At 40.2% G+C, this 25,334-nt stretch overlaps 1 protein-coding gene across 1 annotated transcript in view; it reads right to left on the bottom strand.

Annotated features, from left to right (window-relative positions):
* The window catches only part of pole (polymerase (DNA directed), epsilon), a 155,198-nt gene that overhangs the window by 102,287 nt on the left and 27,577 nt on the right, over positions 1-25,334 (bottom strand). Inside the window, exons 14-20 of the mRNA XM_060907428.1 lie at positions 20,040-20,153; positions 19,722-19,934; positions 19,522-19,629; positions 19,249-19,377; positions 16,999-17,101; positions 7,399-7,545; positions 6,841-6,986 (exon numbers count right to left, since the gene is read on the bottom strand). Coding sequence (XP_060763411.1) covers positions 6,841-6,986; positions 7,399-7,545; positions 16,999-17,101; positions 19,249-19,377; positions 19,522-19,629; positions 19,722-19,934; positions 20,040-20,153 — 960 coding nt within the window. The remainder of the gene's footprint in view (positions 1-6,840; positions 6,987-7,398; positions 7,546-16,998; positions 17,102-19,248; positions 19,378-19,521; positions 19,630-19,721; positions 19,935-20,039; positions 20,154-25,334) is intronic.

Below are 25,334 nucleotides of genomic sequence, written 5' to 3' on the forward strand. Positions count from 1 at the left end.
TATTGACATGATTTCATTAAGTTGTGACTCACAGTTTTTGATCATGGACATTGTCGTCGCATTTCCGGTGGAACCGATTCCATGACAAACATGATCTGTATGCTATAGCATCTTTAATGACAAGATAATTGAATACAATCGTTATTTCAAACCTATTTTCCAAAATGTTCAAATTATTGACTTTGAAACGAGTGTAAAGTTTTTATTTTTGTTGAGTTTATTTTCTTAACTCAGAGATGCCTACCCCAAATTTTGAATTTCAGTATTCTTGAAAACATTTTTCAGTATTCTGGAATGACTTTCAGTAACATTAATTTATGCGCATTTCCATTATAAAGAGGTGTATATACCAATATGTTTAACATTTTAATTATTAAAAAGAACTGTTTTGTGTGAATTGAATAAACAAAACGCGAGCAGCCATCTCAACTGAATTTCCACTCAACAAATTTCTCGAGCATACAATATATCACATTTTTATAAATACAATAGTGTTCCCTGTTTGCAGACATTACGGTTGGCTACCAATCATTGGTATTGACTGTAACTCCTCAAAAGTATTATATTATATTGCCTGGCAAAATGTTCTACCTGTTAACGGATTCTAATAAAATTTAAAAAAAATTTCTTATTTCATGCCAAAGAGAGTCTGACATTGTTATCTTAATGTCCCAATATATAAATACTCCAGCATAATGCTTCAGAAGAGACACTGAATAAAATGACATTTATAATTGTATTTAAAACAGGGCTTTGAACCAGAATTTTTTTCCTATTGGTTCGTTCTGAACAGAAACGGAATTTTAACGTTTCCGGTTTTGGGTTCCACCATTAAATAGACGTTCCCGAACCGGTTAGAACAAAAAAATTTCGTTCCCGGAACGGTTAATTACGTTCCCTGTCAGCTGTTTAACAAATGGCTATAAAATTATGTCTCTGTCTCATCCAGCTTAAGCCAAATGTAGGCTAATTCTATTACAACCTTCATTAAATAAGACAAGAAATAATTCAAAACAATTATTATTTCAAATGTTGGTGATTTGGATTCTCAGTATGTCTTCCCATCTACACAAACAGAAAAAGTGCCAAAAATGAAAGATAATTCGTTTAGTGTGTTACCAAAGGCTAGTCAGGCCCTATAGAGGGCTACCGCATGACGTCACCGCACCGCGAGATTTTGTTAGGCGCCATATTGGAAGTACACATCTATGCAAGTACATACATTCATAAACTACAGCTGAAATGTAGCCAGGGCCGGTTCTGCCCTAATCTGGACCCGGGTGCAACATCGTGCAACCCCCCCCCCCAAAAAAAACCCAGTCTAAATCAGGACAACCATCACATAACTATAACTATAAACATTTTATATCAACTATTTTAACTAAATGGGCTATAATAAATCAGCCTGCAGGCAGCCACGGCGGGCTGCCTCAGAAAAGTAACCATTCAATGACGCAACTGAAAGCCTGCAGCCACGGCGGGCTGCCTCAGAAAACTAACCATTTGTCCTACCTTAAAACTCGTTTTGTATTTTCGACCCTCCGTTTATTTTCTTTCCTTTTCTGAAAACCCGATTTGTGTCCAGACATTTTGTTCTGCTACCAACGAACTAACTCGTCAGGTCTCGTCTCTCGAGCGCGCGATGATTCCCGTGGGAAGGGCAACAACTGATACATTTTTACAAACAGCCAATAGGGAGGTTGCATCGTTCAGGCTCTTCTTTGCTCAGACGCTCAGTAATGGAGACGTGATAGCAGTCCACCTTCCCGCTCTCTCCATTCAATCAGCGAACGTCACACAGGAAGTGAACCCCAGCGGGTCATAGAAACTTGCGCAGGAGAAGAATGACTATTTGTATAGGCTACAGAAACTTTGAGGAACGAAATAAAAACCGGTATTAACCGGTTACCATTATTTTTAATAAGCGTTTCTGTTCCGGAACATAAAAAATAATAAAGTTTCTGGTTTCGTTTCTGTTCCATGTCAAATAGAAAAAGTTCCCGGTTTTCGTTTTCGTTCCTTGAACCGGTTCAAAGCCCTGGTTTAAAACAGTGGAATGATCAATTTTTTGCCACAATCCCAACAGCACTAATCATAAAATTCTGTTTTTGATCATACTACATGTACATTTGCACTTGCAACACTGAAAAGACTTTGAATTAAAGAAGTACAGCCAGTGTTTGATATTTCAGTGAATAAAAATCAGACATGTAAAAAGAAACTGAATAAGTTTAACTCACATTTCATGGCACTAATCGGCAAGTTCAACTCCAAGCACAGGTCAACCATCACCGCTTCAGCACGCGTCACGTTCCGTGTCTTTTCATCCACAGATTTCGTAAAAAACTGCTGGATACCCCCAGATTTACTTTCCGCCTGACTCGCCATTTCAGCATACTCCATATGTTTTTTTTTTTTTTGGGAGTTGACATGCCGCGTGCAGTCATCGCGACCACCATGAGTGATGTTAATGTCAGTTCTACACAGTTTGCAGTGCGCGTATCCATTGCCCTTTTGACTGGGTGTAATGCACGGCCATCCTACCGTATCGAAAATAGCGCGAACAAATGTGCGGAATCTGCGCATGTCACACACAGCATGTGCGGTTGTCGTCAAAATAAATAAATAGCCGTGAATCGCGCATGGATTGAAAAAGTCGCTTGGACATTTAAAAACAACTCACTGGAATTTAAGATTTTATTTTTTTTTTAAAGATTTTTTTTGGGCTTTTTTTCAGCTTTATTATTGGATAGGACAGTGTAGAGACAGGAAATGAGCGGGAGAGAGAGACGGGGAGGGATCGGGAAATGACCTCGGGTCGGAATCAAACCCGGGTCCCCGGATTTATGGTATGGCGCCTTATCCACCTGAGCCACGACGCCCCCAAGACTTTATAATAATTCCGTACAGAATAACACTGTTTGCCGTAACATCGTATTTACGTAACTTTTCCGTACAAAATACGGCCAATCCGTACTAGTAGGCATCTCTGTTAACTTTACTACACAAATGCAGATTACATACCTTCAATATTTATAGATAACACACTGGAACACTCAATTAGCAAATACTCAAATAGTTGTACTGGAACATGTCCATTTCCTTTTTATTCCCATGATTAATATCAAGTCACTTTGATTACTTTTAATTTTTATCAACTTCCTTTCACTTTTAATCTCATCAATATCAAGTCAGATTACTTATTCAGTTCTGATTGATTTACTTCAGAAGACGACTGTTTGTTTCAGTTCCAACAGTTTTTCGTTTCTTTTTGCGAATATATCGTGAAATGTTCATTGCATATTCGGAACACGGTGTTTTGGGTGGACGACAACCCTGATTTCATGTTTTGAGCGATAGTTTGTGAGGTTACAACACCCCGACAGACAGCCCCTCAATTGAGGTTTTTCACCCACGTGACCAAGTCATGTGATGCATCGTTAGGCTGCCATTTTGGACGTCACGGCTCGAATCAGTTTGAATGCGAGGAAGGCGACAAACGAAAAACAAAAGAAAAAGGAGCGAGATGCAGAAAACACCTTCACTATCCAGCGACGTAGGGCATTTACAGGGCGAGCAGAGGGAGAGGTATTTGCAAAAATTGAGGTTAGCAGGCTTAGAGAACGACGTTTACCTGCTTCCACCAGGATTGTTCACTGACGTACGGAAGTACACGAAGCCCTCGTCTTTACCTGACTTCGGCCCACATGATCTGTATACCTATGTCGTTAAAAACCCATCGCCATACACAGGTATTGATCTGAAAGCGTATAAGAGTTTGGACGCCTACAAATATTTTGTGTCAGGCTGGGTAACATGCCTACATCAGCGGGTCGTCCCTGGAGCCGGTGGTCGCCATCTTATTACAGCTAAGGTTTGTTCACATTTTCATTTACTTTCGGTCCTCAGGATAAACAAAATGTCATTAAATGTCATTGAAATAACTTCTTAGTCTGTTGAGACATGGCCCGTTATAAATTTGCTGTTACCAGGCAATGACCAAGAACTGTATTATTAGGGTCGGTGTCTGTGTTGTAGCAGTACACTAGCAGCTAGCTGTTAGCACTAGCTAATGTCAACAACATAGTAGCTAGTATGTTACTGTAGCAATGTTTACGTTCAGTCATTTGGATGACTGTTAAAACCTTTCAGTCTCAAGTTTTTCCTTTACTGTATTTACTAGTTTACTGTAATTATGACCCGGCAGCTATTTACACCGGATCCAGTGTAAATAGCTGCCAGAGCGTGCTCCGGCTTGCTCCCCCTCAAATTAAGCAGCGCGCTCCGGCTTGCTCCGCGCCCTGCTTAATTTGAGGGGGAGCAAGCCGGAGTGCGCTCTGGAACCTCGGCCGGAGCACTCCGGGAGCAAGACGGAGCGCGCTGCTTAATTTGAGGGGGAGCAAGCCGGAGCGCGCTCCGGCAGCTATTTACACTGGATCCGGTGTAAATAGCTGCCGGGTCATAATTACAGTAAACTAGTAAATACAGTAAAGGAAAAACTTGAGACTGAAAGGTTTTAACAGTCATCCAAATGACTGAACGTAAACATTGCTACAGTAACATGCTAGCTAGTATGTTGTTGACATTAGCTAGCTCGACCTTCAAAATGGAGGACACCGGGGCGTCACGTGACCCTGCGATGTCAGGTGAAAAACCTCAATACCTAGTGACATGGGCTACTCGACATTCCATCGCGGCATCGATAATTAATTCGCGCATGCGCAGAATGCTTGTCAACAAAGATGGCGGCGCCCATCGAAGCAAACTTTGACCATAAATACAGTCAAAATATTGAATTATCAAGCGATAATTGGCCTCAAATGTACCGAACACCGGCAAAATATCGTGAACCCTTATAGATTCACGCGTTTCGAACCGCATCCATGCTAAAATCGTATGAATCCCATATAAACTGAATAGATGGTCGTAGCCTCGTAGTGCTACTGTCAAAAATGTAGTGACTACGCACGAATCGTAGTGATTGGCATCTCTGCGATATGCCCCGCCTCCTTCTCCTCATAAACTGGTGTTGCATGGTCTGTATTTGAATATCATAAATTGATAGGCCAGCATTACCACATCATTAAAACAAAAACCGCCCCCGAGAGACTCAAGTTCAAGATTTCAACAGTGACGAAACATAGCCAATGTAGAAACACGACAACTCCGTATCACAATCCACATTCACGGGTACCAGTAATCCTCCGGGATACACATGTAGGCACGTAAGTGTCATTTATTTTGGAAATATATTGAGTGGTTGCAGTTGCAGATTATTAAAAAAAAAAAAAAAAGAAAAAAAAAAAAAGAGTAGTATATAGTCTTCGGCGGAGGTCTGCACTCTCCGAGTGCCTTCTAGTCGACACATATATGCACAAAGTATATATACACAGTGGTGCTTGAAAGTTTGTGAACCCTTTAGAATTTTCTATATTTCTGCATAAATATGACCTAAAACATCATCAGATTTTCACACAAGTCCTAAAAGTAGATAAAGAGAACCCAGTTAAACAAATGAGACAAAAATATTATACTTGGTCATTTATTTATTGAGGAAAATGATCCAATACTACATATCTGCGAGTGGCAAAAGTATGTGAACCTCTAGGATTAGCAGTTAATTTGAAGGTGAAATTAGAGTCAGGTGTTTTCAATCAATGGGATGACAATCAGGTGTGAGTGGGCACCCTGTTTTATTTAAAGAACAGGGATCTATCAAAGTCTGATCTTCACAACACATGTTTGTGGAAGTGTATCATGGCATGAACAAAAGGAGATTTCTGAGGACCTCAGAAAAAGCGTTGTTGATGCTCATCAGGCTGGAAAAGGTTACAAAACCATGTCTAAAGAGTTTGGACTCCACCAATCCACAGTCAGACAGATTGTGTACAAATGGAGGAAATTCAAGACCATTGTTACCCTCCCCAGGAGTGGTCGACCAACAAAGATCACTCCAAGAGCAAGGTGCGTAACAGTCGGCGAGGTCACAAAGGACTCCAGGGTAACTTCTAAGCAACTGAAGGCCTCTCTCACATTGGCTAATGTTAAGGTTCATGAGTCCAACATCAGGAGAACACTGAACAACAATGGTGTGCACGGCAGGATTGCAAGGAGAAAGCCACTGCTCTCCAAAAAGAACATTGCTGCCCGTCTGCAGTTTGCTAAAGAACACATGGACAAGCCAGAAGGCTACTGGAAAGATGTTTTGTGGACGGATCAGACCAAAATAGAACTTTTTGGTTTAAATGAGAAGCGTTATGTTTGGAGAAAGGAAAACACTGCATTCCAGCATAAGAACCTTATGCCATCTGTGAAACATGGTGATGGTAGTATCATGGTTTGGGCCTGTTTTGCTGCATCTGGGCCAGGACGGCTTGCCATCATTGATGGAACAATGAATTCTGAATTATACCAGCGAATTCTAAAGGAAAATGTCAGGACATCTGTCCATGAACTGAATCTCAAGAGAAGGTGGGTCATGCAGCAAGACAACGACCCTAAGCACACAAGTCGTTCTACCAAAGAATGGTCGAATCTGATGATCTGATGTTGTTTTCGGTCATATTTATGCAGAAATACAGAAAATTCTAAAGGGTTCACAAACTTTCAAGCACCACTGTACACCAAACCAAGAGTCGTATTTAAGTCGTAGAAATTAGAAATATCCAACACACATGAACCCGAAAGAGTAGGTACAAGACAAGCCTGTACCGACTCGAATAACGTTTTACCTCGCTCAGGTTTCTCTCAATTATCAAAGTACCTAGTTCCAATAGAACGTCTACCGAGTAAAAAGAATCAACAATGTCCGTTTGTGTTGTTCAGGATTGAACCCAGCACCTTATGCAGGCCTTTAAACTCATAGCGGCGATCTCGGAACGCTCGAACCGTGTCCACGTAGAAGGAATTCTCTCTCTGACATATAGTCGTGACTCTCTCTTCCAGCCTCGTCAAGTGCACTTTCTTATAGGCCCTTCGACAGTAGTCTGGGGACAAACACACGCCAAATACAAGCTCACTAAACAAACAGTGTGTTGTGACATCACTTATTACAATTAGACGGTCGTATCATCCAACCTTGTGCAAAAGTATTCGCCCCCAAACCACAAACGCCATGCTTTTGAACCAGACAGGATTTTTATACAACCGATACGGTTTGTCCTTTTTTTTTTTTTAAATTTGTACAAGAAAACACAGCGTTTTGCATCTTTAAAATGTTAGACATTAAATCAAAGGGTAAAAATCCCAAGTCCATCAGAGCTCCAGGTTATAACACTACAAAATGTGGAGAGCGGGGGTGAATACTTATGCAAGGCACAAGACCAAAGTGGTATCAATGATTACAATTAATTCCGGTTTCATTGCTATAGAATTAAGCAGGATTTTATGAAAGGTCACCTCCCAGACGTTTCTTTTCGTGCCGAGCCTGTTCCTCTCTGTTGAGCTCGTGGAAGGCACGTGGTTTTCCGTTCGGAAACAGAGGAGGGAACTTCTCAGACTCCAACTGCTGCTGAATTCGGTGGAACTCACTACGACTCGCCGGCACTGACAGGAGCAAGAAAAAAAGAGGTTACACGCTTTATACTGAGTGTTCCAGAAAACGCACTCGCTAAAAATAATAATAAAAATAATTTAGGCCAAAAAAAAAAAAGATCGTGTGTTTCCGGTAACATGAAATACTAAAATAAGGTCGGTAGGTAGGAAAAAGTTTTTTTTTCTTAATTTTTTTTTATTTTGTTCGAAAAAATTAACACAAGTAAACATCTTACAAAATAGTATTTTGGCATAGAATCCTTTATACCACACATCATAATAAAATAAAAGTGTTTTAAATCTTTAAACGAATAAAAAAAAATATCGCAAGAGTTTGAGTTATGATCTACGGAAGCGTATTGCTGCCACACTCAAAAAAATTGGCTTAGAATCACGTAATTACGTGAAAAGATATTGTTAACAAAGTTATCACGTTTTTACAATATATTTATCATGTAATAACATATCACATAATTTCATGATACGAAATTATCAAGTTATTTCATGATATTTTCATGTAATAACGTGAAAACACCTTATCAAGAAATAACGTGAAAATAACGTCCGAGGCTAGGCCACTTCCATTAAAAGCAGCCGGCCTAGCCTAGCCTACTGTAGAACTTGGGTCGAGCAAAAACACCGAGCAAAAACATGGCTGAATCCTGAATGACTCCTATTTGTATAAATAGGAGACTACATAGGCGGTAAAATGTAGTGTTTTTCCCTGCCATGGAAGTGCACTTATATACTGAACAAGAAGCAATTTGCATTACAGCCTTGAATGAGGATTCAAAATGGCGGCTCGGCTCAGTTTTGCCTTCCTCCTTCAGTATACAAGTGCGCTTCCATGTTTATGGAGGAGGGCTGATAGAAGTGGCGAAACATTTTACTTTTTATCGTTTCTTTCACAACTTGAATGCGTTGAAACAAAAAATTATGACAAACTAACGCCGCTTACACTAAAATATCGAGGGAAATTTGTAATAAAAACTTTACGGTCAGCAATTTCGCCGCCGAAATTCTCGGTCGGTCGAGTTACAGGAAACACACTATTTTTTTTTATTTGGCCTTATAACATCCACACAGTTCTACACACAAGCAAGGCTACTGGAAATGTTTTGTGATGTAATACACAAAATCACTGTGTGTGTGTGTGTGTGTGTGGGGGGGGGGGGGGGGACGGGGACATAAAAGGATGGAAAAATTACTTATAAATTGATTATTCTTCTGTTTAACTGGTAATTAAACAGATCATCTGCCTCTTTCATCGAAATCAGCTCCAACTGGTTGAGATGGAGATGTTTCTGATAAGGACCACAAATCTGAGCAAAAAATCTTTTTTTGCTTTTTATTTAGAAAATGTAACGAGACTGTCGATGACGGTGTAGCTCACTCCGGCCCCGTCTAGTCCAGAAGGAACGATCTGAAGTGGGCCACCTTGTGCAACAAATGTTGTAAGCCAGGGGTTTTCAAAGTGTGGGAGAGTCAGCCCCCCCTCAGAGAGCAAATAAACAACAGCGCCCCCCCTTACAATTTTTGTTGTTGCTATACTTAATGCTCCATTCATATTTTTAAAAAATGATTGTTGTACACATTTTAATTTTTTTCTTTTACACATTTTAAACATCTGTGCTTTTTAAAACATCTTTTTTTTACACATTTTACACATCTGTGCTTTTCTTTTTAAAACATCTTGTTTTACACATTTTAAACATCTCATAGCATTGTTAGCTAGCACCTCTTGGCAGACAACACACTGTGGCAGTGGAGCATCTTCAGATCCAGTCCATGAAAATCCAAACTTTAAATAATCGTGGCCATACTTCCTTCTTTTTTCAGTCCCCCCAGGATTTCGCGGGCCTTTTTTGTGATTGTTGCAGGCTAAAATGTCTGATTTTGTGGGGTTTTTTCCAAAAAATTGCGATGAAAGTTGCGGTGTTTAAGTTTTGTTGCAATTACATTGCGGGAGGAAGTGAAAGTTGCGAGAAATTGTTGCAATTTTCTCTCTTTGTGATTAAAATTGAGTGATGTGTTAAATATTAAAAAGTTATTACTGAAAAACTATTGATTAAAAAAACAAAGACACTGAGAAATGGCCCTATAAACAACTTTACCAATATAAAAGATTACCAGGACTACAAGATTGCAGAAAAATAGGCTTTACTTATCCAAATGCACCTGTTAGTTCAAAAGTTAAAGTGCAGAGAACCTCACAGCACAACATGAAGTTACCTTAAAATATAATATAAATGCCTCAGCTTTCATGTAAGAAAAAAACTATTAATACTAGTACTGTGTGCAGGCAGTCTCTCCTGAAGACTAAATTAAACAATAATTATAAACTAATAAAATAAATGGCTCAGGCTTCATAGAAGAAAAAAAAACAATTTGAACAGAATCTCACAGTATGATGCTGAAGCTGCCTAAACAATGGAAAATAAAATACCATTTTGGCAAAAATGTTGGCATCCATTAATTTCTTGTATTAAGTAAAAAAATAATGTAAAATGCACACAGTCCTTCACTGTAAACATAACACACTTTCAGTAACAGAATTTAAGCCTATATAAACACTGACTCGCACATGCAGTGTTGCCAGATACTGCTGACGTTTTCCAGTCCAAAATATGTTCAAAACCCGCCAAAATGCACTTAAAACCCCCTAATCTGGCAACACTGCGCACATGCTGCTTCTCTTGAACGTACCATATACACGGAAGTAAGGCGGAAGTTAGTTTGTCGACGTCACCTCAAGACGACGCCAATGATTGGTCAAATTTGCGGGAAAGTTGCGGTGATTGGATATAACTGCAACACCACCCTGAATTCGCGGGGATTGGTTGAATTTGCGTTGAAGTTGCAAATCGCAACATCGCGAAATCCTGGAGGGTCTGGTTTTTTGCTTGGCCCAGACTCCGTCTCCTCACTCACTGTAGCTTTAGGTACTAAAAATCGATCCATTTTCTCTCTGGCAAAGGCTAGCTGAAGTTCGCTAAATGTCCGCAATAGTAACTTATTCTGGTTCATGTTTCCTCACGTTGCGCCCACCCGAAGAACTCTGGCGCCCCCCAGGGGAGGCGCGCCCCACACTTTGAAAAGCCCTGTTGTAAGCTATATACAAGCTATATATCGACCCTAGGAATACCGACCTATTTGCCAGAAAGAATCCAAAACGGTGAGGAATTGACCAAGAAGAAGCGATTTTTGTTGAACTGCTTAAGGCATTAAGGCTTAATTCATCCATAACTTCATTAATAATTGTAATTAAGCAAATCTGTGTAGAAGTTTTATGCACCCTAGGTCCCCCTACCTTCACGCCAAAAAGAATCAAAATCGGTGAAGAATTGAGGGAGAAGAAGCGATTTGTGTGGAAGCTGCTCGTTAGGGATTGATTAATTACTCCATATCTTCATTAGTAATTGCAATTATGCAAATTTGGGTAGAAGCTATCTATATACACCCCAGGCAGACCCACCTTCCTGCCAAAACGAATAAAAATCAGTCAAGAATTGAGAGAGAAGAAGTGATTTCCGTGAAGTGCAGACGACGGACAACACATGATGGCATAAACTCAACTGTCGGCCGGATGAGCCAATAACCTGATAATTTAACTGCACCATATTATTATGAGTAATCCAAGTTAAAAATCACTGATGTAAACTTCAGAATACAGTTCAAAATTTTAAATACTGAATACTCGCTTTCTTTGTTTGCAATAGTTTAAAATTCAAAAACTTCTTGTTTATTTCCAATTTTTAATTAAAAACAAAACAGATCTTCAGTGTGGTCTTTTGGACCCGTCTGCATATTTTATTCCGATTGAGTGATCAGTCAGATTATTATGACTGTAAGACAACGGGATCAGACATCATGATATTTTTGTCGTTCATGATGGTCACCTTGTCAGATTAGATGAACACAGTGCCATAAATTCCTGCTGTGTCTTGGTCGGGAGATTGGCAACACGACCAGTTTGACTCTGACCAATCATCATTCATGTGCTTGTGTGTGTTATCTTGCCAAGGCCGAGGTCTCTTAACTTCCTGTTAGTGATCATGATTGACTCCTGCTGGTAGCTTCTCTGTGCCTTTATAAAAAAGGGTTTGTTTACAGCACTCATTGGATTGACCAACACCCAGTAAAATGGGAAAGTCCAAGGAGCTCAGTGCAGATCTGGGAAAGAGGATCGCAGATATACACAACTCCGGAATGTCTCTTGGAGCCATTTCTAAACAACTGCAAATTCCAAGATCGGTTCAAACTAGGGATCGACCGATATGTTTTTTTCAGGGCCGATACCGATACCGATTATTATGGAATTGGGATGCCGATAACCGATATGTGCAACCGATAAATGTAAACATTATAATTCACATGAAATTAAACATAGCACGCACTGACACAGACCTTCATATCCATGAAATGTATGTTTAATTGTAAAATTGAACATGAAATTTTGTGCAGGGAGATGCCAGCAGCATTTGTACAATAAAGTCAAACATTAGTTAGAATAAAATGAGAAATAAAATAAATAAATATTCACCAATAAAAAAAAAAATCACTCTCTACTATATTACAGCTCACCATTTTCAGTGGAAAATAAATGAAAATACACTCTGGATTCTTTGACACTAAGAACTAAGTAAGACTTACCAACTTCAAGTAGTTTTTAAATAACAAATCAAGTGTAGGGAGCTGCCTGCAGCATTTTTTAAAAAGTAAAATCAAACATAAAGTAGGCTATCACTCCCTATTATGTAACAACTTAACAAGTAACCATCTACATTCTAATGCTTTTAATGCCCAAGCCTAATATTCCCAATTTAGGAGGAATATATTGTAGTGAAGGAAGCACAGTTAAAGCTCTGCATGTTAAAAGGAGCGGCTGCTCCTTTAAGAGTCTGTTCAGAGAACGGAAGTCGGAGTGAGGGGGCGGCTTGAAACAGTTCACAGCGGTTAGCTACGCGTGTTGATTGGCTATATCGCTTGTACCAAACAAATCAGATGTTGTGGTGGGTGGGACCGTGTTCTTGAACTTGGAGAGGCGAGTGCAGGAAAGGCCGTGCAGTGACAGTCGCGTTAGGAACGAAATGGCTGCCAAAAGGCATGTTATCGGCATATCGGTGGAAATTATGGCCGATACCGATAACCCTAAAAATGCAGAATATCGGCCCGATATATCGGCCAGGCCGATTATCGGTCGACCCCTAGTTCAAACAATTGTATCCAAGTTATTGTGAGGTGTAGTCATTTTGCCAAGCCACTTTGCTTCAAGAAAACCCAAACTATCACCCTCGGCTGAAAGGAAATTGGTTTGGATGGTCAGGAACAACCTGGGAACCACCATGGCACAGCCCTGCTATGAATTAGAAGCTGATGGATCACTGTCTACAGTTCAGATCACCATGGACGAAGAGGCTGCTATACAAGAAATAACCCCCTGCTCCAAAATTGACACCTTCAAGCTTAACTAAAGTTTGAAGCTGACCACACGGACAAAGAAAAAGCCTTCTGGAGGAAAGCTGTATGGTCAGATGAGACAAAGATTGAGTTGCTTGGCCACAATGACCGCCATGTACAGAGGGACACTGTACCAGCTGGTGGTGGTGGTAGGATCATCATGCTCTGGGGCTGTTTTGCTGCCAGTGGTTCATTGCACAAAGTGGATGGAATAATGAAGAAGGAGGACGACCTCAGAATTCTTCAGCATAAACCATCAGAAACTTGAACACGACTTGGGAGTTACAACAGGACAGTGAACCCAAACACGCATCAGAGCTGGTTGTGGAGGATAAAGCAGGCGAACATTAAGCTTAAAACAAGTCCTGACTTCAACCCGATTGAAAATATATGGATCGTACTTATAAGTCAAGTCCATACCAAGAAAAAAAGCAAATTTAATTGAACTCTACCAATTCAACCATGAAGAGTCGTGAAATATCCAACCAGAATTCTGCCAGAAGCTTGTTCATGGTAAACAAAAATGTTTGGTCAAGGTGAATCTTGCAAAGAGACATTTTACCCAAATATTAGGTGTGCTGTATGTATAGTTTTGACACTGTGTTGATTTCAGAAAACCCAAAGAACCATCAAATTCTTGTGGCTTTTTTTTTTTAAATTAAAGCTGTACGCTGTACAATCATTCTGCCACAGAAAAAGAACAGTTCAGAGAAATTACTGAAAGCCCAAATATTGCCACGACCTTCATATCCAAGACGACGTTCATGTCACTGTATGTAAACCTCTGACTTCAACTAATATATTATGAGTTCAACAGGGCTTGACATTAACGGTTGTCCGCGACAAGTGATACTTTATGTCGGACAAGTTCATCGTCTCAGTTACTTGTCCGATTGGACAAGTGCCAAAATACGCCAATATTCGGGTTACGTATCAAATTTATCAGTTTATTCACACGATTTCCGAAGCATCTCACTCGACATATTGTTTTGATGAATCACTGGATGTTTCTCTTTGGAAAGAGCGATGTGCGCGTGCGCAATATTCTGCTTGTGAAACCGGCCAATACCGCTTCGTGTACTTGAGCTGAAAAGTAAACAGTCGTTTACCAGACCCTCCAGGATTTCGCGATGTTGCGATTTGCAACTTCAACGCAAATTCAACCAATCCCCGCGAATTCAGGGCGGTGTTACAGTTATATCCAATCACCGCAACTTTCCTGCAAATCTGACCAATCGTTGGCGTCGTCTTGAGGTGACGTCGACAAACTACCTTCCGCCTTACTTCCGTGTTTCCGTTCAAGAGAAGCAGCATGTGCGAGTCAGTGTTTCTGTAGGCTTAAATTCTGTTACTGAAAGTGTGTTATGTTTACAGTGAAGGACTGTGCGCACTTTACATTATTTTTTACTTAATACAAGAAATTAATGGATGCCAACATTTTTGCCAAAATGGTATTTTATTTTCCACTGTTTAGGCAGCTTCAGCATCATACTGTGAGATTCTGTTCAAATTGTTTTTTTTCTTCTATGAAGCCTGAGCCATTTATTTTATTAGTTTATAATTATTGTTTAATTTAGTCTTCAGGAGAGACTGTCTGCACACAGTACTAGTATTAATAGTTTTTTTTCTTACATGAAAGCCGAGGCATTTATACAACCCCGATTCCAAAAAAGTTGGGACAAAGTACAAATTGTAAATAAAAACGGAATGCAATGATGTGGAAGTTTCAAAATTCCATATTTTATTCAGAATAGAACATAGATGACATATCAAATGTTTAAACTGAGAAAATGTATCATTTAAAGAGAAAAATGAGGTGATTTTAAATTTCATGACAACAACACATCTCAAAAAAGTTGGGACAAGGCCATGTTTACCACTGTGAGACATCCCCTTTTCTCTTTACAACAGTCTGTAAACGTCTGGGGACTGAGGAGACAAGTTGCTCAAGTTTAGGGATAGGAATGTTAACCCATTCTTGGCTAATGTAGGATTCTAGTTGCTCAACTGTCTTAGGTCTTTTTTGTCGTATCTTCCGTTTTATGATGCGCCAAATGTTTTCTATGGGTGAAAGATCTGGACTGCAGGCTGGCCAGTTCAGTACCCGGACCCTTCTTCTACACAGCCATGATGCTGTAATTGATGCAGTATGTGGTTTGGCATTGTCATGTTGGAAAATGCAAGGTCTTCCCTGAAAGAGACGTCGTCTGGATGGGAGCATATGTTGCTCTAGAACCTGGATATACCTTTCAGCATTGATGGTGTCTTTCCAGATGTGTAAGCTGCCCATGCCACACGCACTAATGCAACCCCATACCATCAGAGATGCAGGCTTCTGAACTGAGCGCTGATAACAACTTGGGTCGTCCTTCTCCTCTTTAGTCCGAATGACACGGCGTCCCTGATTTCCATAAAGAACTTCAAATTTTGATTCGTCTGACCACAGAACAGTTTTCCACTTTGCCACAGTCCATTTTAAATGAGCCTTGGCCCAGAGAAGACGTCTGCGCTTCTGGATCGTGTTTAGATACGGCTTCTTCTTTGAACTATAGAGTTTTAGCTGGCAACGGCGGATGGCACGGTGAATTGTGTTCACAGATAATGTTCTCTGGAAATATTCCTGAGCCCATTTTGTGATTTCCAATACAGAAGCATGCCTGTATGTGATGCAGTGCCGTCTAAGGGCCCGAAGATCACGGGCACCCAGTATGGTTTTCCGGCCTTGACCCTTACGCACAGAGATTCTTCCAGATTCTCTGAATCTTTTGATGATGATATGCACTGTAGATGATGATATGTTCAAACTCTTTGCAATTTTACACTGTCGAACTCCTTTCTGATATTGCTCCACTATTTGTCAGCGCAGAATTAGGGGGATTGGTGATCCTCTTCCCATCTTTACTTCTGAGAGCCGCTGCCACTCCAAGATGCTCTTTTTATACCCAGTCATGTTAATGACCTATTGCCAATTGACCTAATGAGTTGCAATTTGGTCCTCCAGCTGTTCCTTTTTTGTACCTTTAACTTTTCCAGCCTCTTATTGCCCCTGTCCCAACTTTTTTGAGATGTGTTGCTGTCATGAAATTTCAAATGAGCCAATATTTGTCATGAAATTTCAAAATGTCTCACTTTCGACATTTGATATGTTGTCTATGTTATATTGTGAATACAATATCAGTTTTTGAGATTTGTAAATTGTTGCATTCCGTTTTTATTTACAATTTGTACTTTGTCCCGACTTTTTTGGAATCGGGGTTGTATTATATTTGAAGGTAACTTCATGTTGTGCTGTGAGGTTCTGTGCACTTTAACTTTTGAACCAACAGGTGCATTTGGATAAGTAAAGCCTATTTTTCTGCATTTTTGTAGTCCTGGTAATCTTTTATATTGGTAAAGATGTTTATAGGACCATTTCTCAGTGTCTTTGTTTTTTTAATCAATAGTTTTTCAGTAATAACTTAATATTTAACATATCACTCAATTTTAATCACAAAAAGAGAAAATCGCAACAATTTCTCGCAACTTTCACTTCCTCCCGCAATGTAATCGCGACAAAAACCTAAAAAACACCGCAACTTTCATCGCAACCATTAAATACCATACAGGAGCCACACTGAATAATTAGACAACAACAATTAATCAGTGGAGGATATATATTCAAATTTAATAATTTAAAAATGAAAATATACTGTCTAATTTAAATTTTCTGGTTTTCAATTTCTCATAAATTAATGATTGATGGAGTCCAATTTTTTTCTGCAGTGAATAGATTTTTGTGTTAAAGTAATTCTGGTGAAATTAGTTTAATTACAAATAGTTTATTTGTGGGGGTTTTTTTCTCAAATTTTTCTTCGGACAAGTCAACTTCACATTCGGACAAGTAAATTTCCTTTCAACTTGCCCGACAGGACAAGTGGTTTCAAAAGTTACTGTAGAGCCCTGTTCAATATAATTGAAAGAAACATTCTTCAACAACAGATTAAAAAAAAAAAAAAGGTCACTCACTGATCTCTCCTCTCCACTGCCAGGCCATCCTCCGCTGGCAGGTAGCTCCAGGTTTATTAAAATCACACGCAGCACAGGTCGCCTCGTCCACCATGGCAGATGGCTGTATGGAGCAAAGCAGGTATTAAAAAAATTTGACTTTTTTTTTTTAAATAAATAAATCTGCTGATTAGATGACGAGTAATCTGGGGATAAGTCTGCCGTGCAAAGGCAAACTGCAGTCTCTGCAGAATCACTGAACTGAGATAAACGGCATTTTATATGTTTTCCCCTCACTGGGAAAAAACAATAAAAGGTAATTACTCAATTTCACAAAATATGCAGATACTGCAGTTTGCGTTTGCATAACAGAAGTAGAGATGAGATTTGAAATGTTCAGTGGTAGGCATGCAACAATATATCGTGTGCTGATAAATAGCGATACAAATTTACGATGATTCCAATCGCTGAAATAAAACATGAGTCATGATTATTATCAGGCTGCATAACGACTTCAAGGCGCACTGAAGGCACATTTTTTTATCATCAAAATTCTATTCATCTCATTTTATTAAATATTGGAACGCATTTTTGATCGCTATTTTGTCGCTGCTATAGCAAGTTATGAGTGTTTGAAATATGCTCTGTAATCTATCAGTCCGTATGTCAAAGCGACGGCCATAAACGAGATTCGTCGAGACCTGTGCGAGACATCATAGGACGGAAGTAAAACGTACAGCGGAAATCAAAGCGACCGACATCTGCCAACGTCGTCAAAAGACGCGCGCGCCCTCTTTCGAATGCTGACGTAATCAAGCCGGAAGTTTTTTTTGTTTTGATAGCAATCAGGAAAGTTTGAAAAAAGTAGGCAGTAATCGTCATTTAAACTCGTTTTTGTGCAATACTTCGTTTGGAAAACAGTTTTCAAAACGGTGGCGCTGACACTTGACGTTTCGAAGTCTCGCACAAGTCTCGTGAAGATCGCGCGGATAAGCGACGCCTGCCGTGGACCAAACGAACTAAATTCAACACGGCTAAAAACCGAATAGGCCGATAAGTATAATATTTAATTGCAATTAGTTGCCAATACGAGTCACGATATAAGGTTACTAAAACCGAAAACGTAACTGAATAACACGTTAATTAAGAAATAAAGCAAGCATGACTTCAGTTCTCCTTTAATTTTTCCTCACTGTAATTGCGTTGTTGAGATAGCAGAGGGCTGTCTAATAACATACATTATTCTATCCGCATTCACTGGATATGAGCAATCGCGCGCTCTGATTGGCTAATCTATTACTAGGATATCAGCTCATATACCGTGAGTAGAAAGAAACAAAATGGCAGAGCGTGCTACTGAACCAACCGAGGACGAAATAAAAACTCTACTTGAAAACATACAGAAGCAACAAGATATGGAATAAAAGTATTTGATGGTAAGAACATATCTTTTTTATTTTTCAAGAATTATTATTATCGCATTTTCACAAATTGCTCCCGTCATTTCACCGGTTTGTTTACATTCTAAGCGGAAATGATTTTGTCGGATGTTTTGTATAAAGTTTTTATCTATCAAATTTACAAAAAAATAAAAATACTCCGTTCCTCGAAATCCAGTGAATGTGGATAGAATAAAACAGTTATTCCACTCAATCTCATCGTACATGGATTATAGCCGACTTGGTGCTACATACCTCGGCAGACATCAGCTCATGTACGACTCGATTTTGTGGAATAACTGTTAAATAACGGCAATGCACATGACCTCACCGTAGGCGGAAGTAACACAGCTCTAATGCTGCAAAATTTGGAAAGAGCTGTTGTGTGACTGGCTGTATAAATAGATTTAGTAAGAAATCAGAGCTCTCTTTTTTACAGACTGATGAAAGATAAAGGAAAAGAAAGAGCGAAGAATACAGAGGAAGTACAAACGTTCATAGAAGTTGATTAAGAAAAGGTCTACTGATGATTAACTTTTTTTCAATAAAAAATTATATATGTTTTAGTTAAAAGGCTTTATATTTTACCAAACTTTTAAAATGTGGGCAAATAATTATTGTTGGTTATTTTTTTTTTAAATGAAGTTTTTTAAAAAAAATTAACAGAAGAAATATTTAAAATGATAAAGAATATGAAAATAAATGTTGCTTTTTTCGGTAATAAAATTTTCTTCATTTAATTTTATTTTCAAAAATATCGTTGGAAAATCAAAATTGTGAACGCAATATCACGAATCGAAGCGAATCGTTACACGCTGAGAACCTGTCTGACCTGCAGTCTATTGGTCAGGATGATGTTGGGGTACATGGCCCCGACGTCCAGATGGTAAATCAGAGGACACTCGATCCTGTTCGGCACTTCTTTCAAACAGGTCAGCTTCTTCCTGATGTCATCACAAACCTGGGAGGAAAAACAAGAAGAGAAAGAGAGGTGTTGAGTTCATCTAATATCAGCGCTGCAGCGGTTCTAATTGCTTCAGCTTTATTGCTTCCTTCTTAAAAGTTAACATCCTGACGGGGAAGTTTTCACACCTCATAGACTGACCTCATTAAAGTTCGTGACTTGCTCCAGTGGGATCTTCTCCTCTTCTTCAACAGCGTGACGCAGAGTCCGCTCCACCCTCTGCAGCAGGAAGTCGAACGCTGCCGGATTCTGGACACACACGGTTTGACAGGTGTTAGGTTTAAACCTAGGACACGAAGGCATTTTAGGAAATTGTGGATTCTAAAGCAGGTCCTTTCTACCATTTTGAAGCGGCACGGGATGTCACTGCGGAACACTCCGGACTCCAGAGCCTCGACATGGCCGCCCACGTAGGTCTCCGAGTCCAGAACGTGGCCGTCGTCGGTCAGCTTATTGAACACCTGCTCCTGCTTATTCGGGAAAACGATGTTGGCGTGGAAAGCCTGGACCATCAACAACGCCTCGCACAACGTCCCTGAACCCTTACGCAACACCTGAAGGAGACGTCGACAGACAGGAAGTGCTGGTTAATTATTCTCTCTGTAAACGCCGTATGATAATGTAATGAGTGTAGTAGGTACTGTAGAAAAACTCCAGACCTCGTCAGGCTCCATGGGAATGATGGTGCACAGGGCGAAGATGAACGGATGAACGTATTTCATGTAGAGGTAGTAGGTTGCCACGGCATCGGACACCGAGTACGTAGCCAACGTCTGAAGGAAGCAAAGGATACAAAGAAAGCGATTTATTTTTCTCTCGTTCGCCTCACGCCTACGTGGGTTTCCGCCAAGAGCTCTGGTTTCCTCCTCCAGTCCAAAGACTTGCACATTCGGTCAACTGGCTACTCTGAATTCCCCATAGGTGTGAACAGGAGTGTGAATGGTTGCTCGTTTCTATGTTAACCCCGAGATAGATCGGCGACATGCCCACGGTGAACCCCGTCTAGCTCCGATTCTCCGCGACTCTGACGGATAAGCAGTATACGGTGGCATGCAAAAGTTTGTGCACCCTTGCTGAAAATGTCTGTTACTGTGAATAGTTAAGTGAGCAGAAGATGAACTGATCACCAAAAGGCATAAAGGTAAAGACGACTCTTTCCCTTTATATTTTAAGCAAAAACAAATTTTTTTATTTTCATCTTTTACATTTTCAAAATGACAAAAAAGGAAAAAAGAGCCCAAAGCAAAAGTTTGGGCACCCTGCATGGTTAGTACCCAGTAACACCCCCTTTGGCAAGTATCACAGCTTGTAAACACTTTTTGTAGCCAGCTAATAATCTTTCAGTTCTTACCTGGGGGATTTTCACACACTCGTCCTTGCAAAAGGCTTCCAGTTCTACAAGTTTCTTGGGCTGTCTTGCATGCGCTGTGCTTTTGAGATCTATCCACAGATTTTCAATGATGTTTAGGTCAGGGGACTGTGAGGGCCCGGGCAAAACCTTCAGCTTGGGCCTCTTGAGGTATTCCATTGTAGATTTTGAGGTGTGTTTTGGATCATCGTCTTATTGTAGGACCCGTCCTCTTTTTAACTTCAACTTTTTTGCAGATGGTGTGATGTTTGCTTCCAGAATTTGCTGGTATTTATTCGAATCCACGCTTCCCTCGACCAATGAAATGTTCCCTGTGCCACTGGCTGCAACACAACCCCAAAGCATGATCGATCCACACCCATGCTTCAGAGTCGGAGAGGTGTTCTTTTCCTGGAATTTGGCACCCTTTTTTCTCCAAACATACCTTTGCACATTGTGGCCAAAAAGTTCTAGTTTGATTTCATCAGTCCACAGGACTTGTTTCTAAAATGCATCAGGCTTATTTAGATGTTCATTTGCAAACATCAGACGCTGAATTTTGTGGCTCAGACGCAGGAAAGGTTTTCTTCTGATGACTCTTCCATGAAGGTCATATTTGTTCAGGTGTCGCTGCATAGTAGAACAGTGCACCACCACTCCAGGGTCTGCTAAATCTTTCTGAAGGTCTTTTGCAGTCAGACAGGGGTTTTTATTTGCCTTCCTAGCAATCCAACGAGCAGTTCTTTCAGAAAGTTTTCTTCATCTTCCAGACCTCACCTTGATCTCCACTGTTTCTGTTAACTGCCATTTCTTAATAACATTACGATCTGAGGAAACAGCTACCTGAAAACACTTTGCTACGTTCTTGTAGACTTCTCCTGCTTTGTGAGCGTCAATTATTTTATTATTCAGAATGCGAGGGAGTTGCTTAGAGGAGCCCATGGCTGTTGATTTTAGGAACAAGTTTGAGGAGTCAGAGAATTTATACAGCCTTGAAATCTGCATCATCTGACCTTTCCTAATGAAGAATTTGAACAAGCCACAGCTCAATAAGCTCATTAAGATCTGGAACCTTGGTAAAAGTTACCTGAGAACTCAAATGCATGGTTTTCCCCAAAGCGTTTTAGCGTATCGGGCCCGATACTCTTGCTCTGCCTGCCGATACGCTTAGTCGCTTTAGTTAAAATCCGATACGTTTAGATTTATACCGATACGTTAAATTTCCTACCCGCAAGTAACTAGATACATAGGAGAGCAAATAACAGATCCATTTACATACTGATTGATATTTGTGTTAAACAAGCACTCTTTTTTTCCTAATGTTTGTGTTGATTCTGTCAAAGTAATATGTTCGTGTGGTATGATGTAAATAAACTGTAATCTGTTGGCTACGTCAAGATTACGTCTTCAAACCGTCCAATAAAAATATCGAAAGAAAACGTCAAACATCCCAGAATTTTCCGATTCATTATAAGCGATCTCATTGGCTGCCGATGTTGTCCCCCACCAGACGGACAAAGCCGACTGACTTGAATAAGCTAGGAGAAGACTCGCTGGACAAATTAATCCACATCAGCATGGACGACAGCGAGACGGACTATGAGAGGGCTGCCCAACATTGGGCCAAGCAAAAGCCAAGGAGAATTAATCTGCTTTAAAGGAGTAGAAAACTTAATTCATTAGTTTGGGTTTGCAGAAAGATTATGTCCTTATAAACACACTCACGAAGTGAAGTTGTCCAAATGTGTCAAATATTGAGGTTTTTCACCCACACGACCAAGTCATGTGATGCATCGTTAGGCTGCTATTTTGGACGTCACGGCTCGAATCGGTTTGAATGCGAGGAAGGCGACAAACGAAAAACATAAAAGAAAAAGGAGCGAGATGCAGAAAACACCTTCACTATCCAGCGACGTAGGGCATTTACAGGGCGAGCAGAGGGAGAGGTATTTGCAAAAATTGAGGTTAGCAGGCTTAGAGAACGACGTTTACCTGCTTCCACCACGATTGTTCACTGACGTACGGAAGTACACGAAGCCCTCGTCTTTACCTGACTTCAGCCCACATGATCTGTATACCTATGTCGTTAAAAACCCATCGCCATACACAGGTATTGATCTGAAAGCGTATACGAGTTTGGATGCCTACAAATATTTTGTGTCAGGCTGGGTAACATGCCTACATCAGCGGGTCGTCCCTGGAGCCGGTGGTCGCCATCTTATTACAGCTAAGGTTTGTTCACATTTTCATTTACTTTCGGTCCTCAGGATAAACAAAATGTTATTAAATGTCATTGAAATAACTGCTTAGTCTGTTGAGACATGGCCCGTTATAAATTTGCTGTTACCAGGCAATGACCAAGAACTGTATTATTAGGGTCGGTGTCTGTGTTGTAGCAGTGTACTAGCAGCTAGCTGTTAGCACTAGCTAATGTCAACAACATCATAGCTGGTATGTTACTGTAGCAATGTTTACGTTCAGTCATTTGGATGACTGTTAAAACCTTTCCCTCTCAAGTTTTTCCTTTACTGTATTTACTAGTTTACTGTAATTATGATCCGACAGCTATTTACACCGGATCCAGTGTAAATAGCTGCCGGAGCGTGCTCCGGCTTGCTCCCCCTCAAATTAAGCAGCGCGCTCTGGAACCTCGGCCGGAGCACTCCGGGAGCAAGCCGGAGCGCGCTGCTTAATTTGAGGGGGAGCAAGCCGGAGCGCGCTCCGGCAGCTATTTACACTGGATCCGGTGTAAATAGCTGCTGGATCATAATTACAGTAAAGGAAAAACTTGAGACTGAAAGGTTTTAACAGTCATCCAAATGACTGAACGTAAACATTGCTACAGTAACATACTAGCTACTATGTTGTTGACATTAGCTAGCTTGACCTTCAAAATGGCGGACACCGGGGCGTCACGTGACCCTGTGACGTCAGGTGAAATACCTCAATAGCATCATTTCAAATAATGATCATAAGCAGTTTTGGCAGTGCGATGTCACTGGGATCCATTTAACAAAAGAAGGCTCCGGATTATTCTTTCGTTAAAGGCTCACAGTGACATCACACTGCCAAATACGCTCATCATTATTATTCAAAATTATGCTACATTTGACACTTATTAACATATTCTCTTCATGAATGTTTTTATAAGTACATAATCTTTCTGCAAACTTAAATGTATGAATTAAGTTTTCTTTTACTTTAAATATGTTTTAATCTTAATCTAGTCCATTTAATAAAGTGCCAAAATTTAAACTTTATAATCTGCAGCTGCCTTACTTTTCTTTTCAGTGCATCTTAGTTATACATATATTACGGTAATTGCATCAGAAACATTCTAAATCATTACAGTTATAGTAATACAGCAACTTATTTTAAGGTGGCAGGTCTTAGGTTCAGATCCCTTTGTGATCAACAGGAGGTCATGATGATCGATTCTCTTCATTGGATTGCATAAGATGGAGCAAACCACTGGTCATATTTTCACACACATTTTTGTTACAACACTACTTGATCATAGGTAATTAAAGGAACAGTCCACCGTACTTCCATAATGAAATATGTTCTTCTCTGAATTGAGACGAGCTGCTCCGTACCTCTCCGAGCTTTGTGCGACCTCCCAGTCAGTCAGACGCGCTGTCACTCCTGTTAGCAATGTAGCTAGGCTCAGTATGGCCAATGGTATTTTTTGGGGCTGTAGTTAGATGCGACCAAACTCTTCCACGTTTTTCCTGTTTACATAGGTTTATATGACCAGTGACATGAAACAAAGTTCAGTTACACAAATTGAAACGTGGCGATTTTCTATGCTATGGAAAGTCCGCACTATAATGACAGGCGTGTGTGGCGTGAGTGAAGGTATCAATGCGCTGTCGAAGCGTGCAGAAGGTGTTAGTACGCCTGTCATTATAGTGCAGACTTTCCATAGCATAGAAAATCGCCACGTTTCAATTTGTGTAACTGAACTTGCTTCATGTCACTGGTCATATAAATCTATGTAAACAGGAAAAACGCGGAAGAGTTTGGTCGCATCTAACTACAGCCCCAAAAAATACCATTGGCCATGCTGAGCCAAGCTACATTGCTAACAGGAGTGACAGCGCGTCTGACTGACTGGGAGGTCGCGCAAAGCTCGGAGAGGTACGGAGCAGCTCGTCTCAATTCAGAGAACAACATATTTCATTATGGAAGTACGGTGGACTGTTCCTTTAAGGTATCCCCATAGATTTTCAAATCTATCATATACCTCAGTAATCTATAACAAAACAGTTTAACTTGCATGTTGAACTTTAAGGTGAAATTTCAAATGTGTATACATTAATACTATTGAGGTCAGAAATTATTGAAGCACTGTTAAAATCTATCCTATAATCATGGATGTCAAACCTCTCGGAGACCCTGAAAATGCACCCGAGAGCATCTATTTTCAAAAAATTTTCCGGGGGGGCATGCTCCCGGACCTCCCTAGTTTCGCTTCGCGCCATTGGCGCTCAATTGTCTGTGTTTCATCATGCCAGAATTTAGGGCTTTAATTTTTTTCTGGGGAAAACACTGCAAATGTATTGGGGCGCCCAAACTTTCGCATGGTGTTCCTTTTCTTTTTTTT

Source organism: Neoarius graeffei, chromosome 24 (genome assembly GCF_027579695.1).
Source record: "Neoarius graeffei isolate fNeoGra1 chromosome 24, fNeoGra1.pri, whole genome shotgun sequence".
In the NCBI taxonomy this organism is placed as follows: Eukaryota; Metazoa; Chordata; class Actinopteri; order Siluriformes; family Ariidae; genus Neoarius; species Neoarius graeffei.